The sequence below is a fragment of the Acanthamoeba castellanii genome (assembly GCF_000313135.1).
Source record: "Acanthamoeba castellanii str. Neff unplaced genomic scaffold scf7180000083177, whole genome shotgun sequence".
Lineage (NCBI taxonomy): Eukaryota > Discosea > Longamoebia > Acanthamoebidae > Acanthamoeba > Acanthamoeba castellanii.
In genome coordinates, this window is record NW_004457395.1 from 1 (window position 1) to 989 (window position 989).

The 989-nt window shown below is 63.6% G+C and overlaps 1 protein-coding gene across 1 annotated transcript; it reads right to left on the reverse strand.

Annotated features, from left to right (window-relative positions):
- Window positions 1-164: 164 nt before the first annotated feature.
- On the reverse strand, window positions 165-989 carry ACA1_007910 (uncharacterized protein; the record flags this gene model as incomplete). The annotated part of the gene is made up of 1 exon (XM_004337802.1): window positions 165-989. The coding sequence occupies one exon, from the start codon at window positions 987-989 to the stop codon at window positions 165-167; it is 825 nt and encodes a 274-aa protein (XP_004337850.1).

The following is a 989-nucleotide window of genomic DNA, read 5'->3' on the forward strand; positions in this document are numbered from 1 at the left end:
GCTTGGGTTGGGCTTGTGTTGCGCTTTCGCAGCGCGGTTGGGATGTCTGTCCGGTTTGTGCGCTGTTTTTTGGCATTGCCCAATTTAGCCCAACATTGACCGAGCGCCAAAAATCTGCAGCCATGCATGCGTAGTTGCTTGCCTCTGATGGCGCTCTCTGTCGATTAGAGGTACTCACCTCGCTGGTCATAGTCGGTGAGGCAGCCGCGCGCCCTGAGCCACTCTGTTATGGGCTTGTGCTCCATCAACTCGGAGCAGTAGTAGGCCTTGCCCGTGAGCTGACAGCCGCGAGCATAGGCCCACGCGAGCATGTCGAGTCGGTTGTGAGAGGCGGCAAGCTCACACACGCCATCACCCAGCGGGCAGCCTTCGGCATGGCACCACTGCAGCATGTCAAAGCGCCCTGCGAGCACGGCCGCGCGGCACGTCCCGGAGTCCCAGGGGCAGTTGTTGGCGCGCAGCCAGCGCAGCGTGGCAAACTTGCCGCTATGCGCGGCGCTCCGGCACGTTTCAACGCTCCAGCGGAAGCCACGGGTACGTAGCTCTCGCAAGGCGGAGATGCGGCCATGAGCAGCGGCGGCATCGCATGCGCCCCAGTCGATCTTGCAGCCATTGTCGTGCACCCACGCAAGAAGTTCGACGTTGCCGGATGCGGCTGCGTTAACCGCCGTGGTGCCGTCCCACGGGCAACCATTCTGGCGCGCCCACTGGAGCACGCCGAGGTGACCGCCGCGCGCCGCCTCCGCACACGTGTCAGTATCCCAGTCGCAACCGCGCGATCGCAGATAGATGAGCGCGTCGAGATGGCCCCAGCGGGCCGCTGTGGTGCAGGTGTTGATCGAGGCCCCGCATCCGTAGTCCAACAAGAGGCGCAGCACTTCAATTTGGCCACACCGTGCCGCGGCGTCCACGGTCTTTCTGACGAGCGCAAAGTCATGTTCCTTAGCCCAGCCGATCAGATCCACGTGGCCGCAGACGGCCAAGCCCAT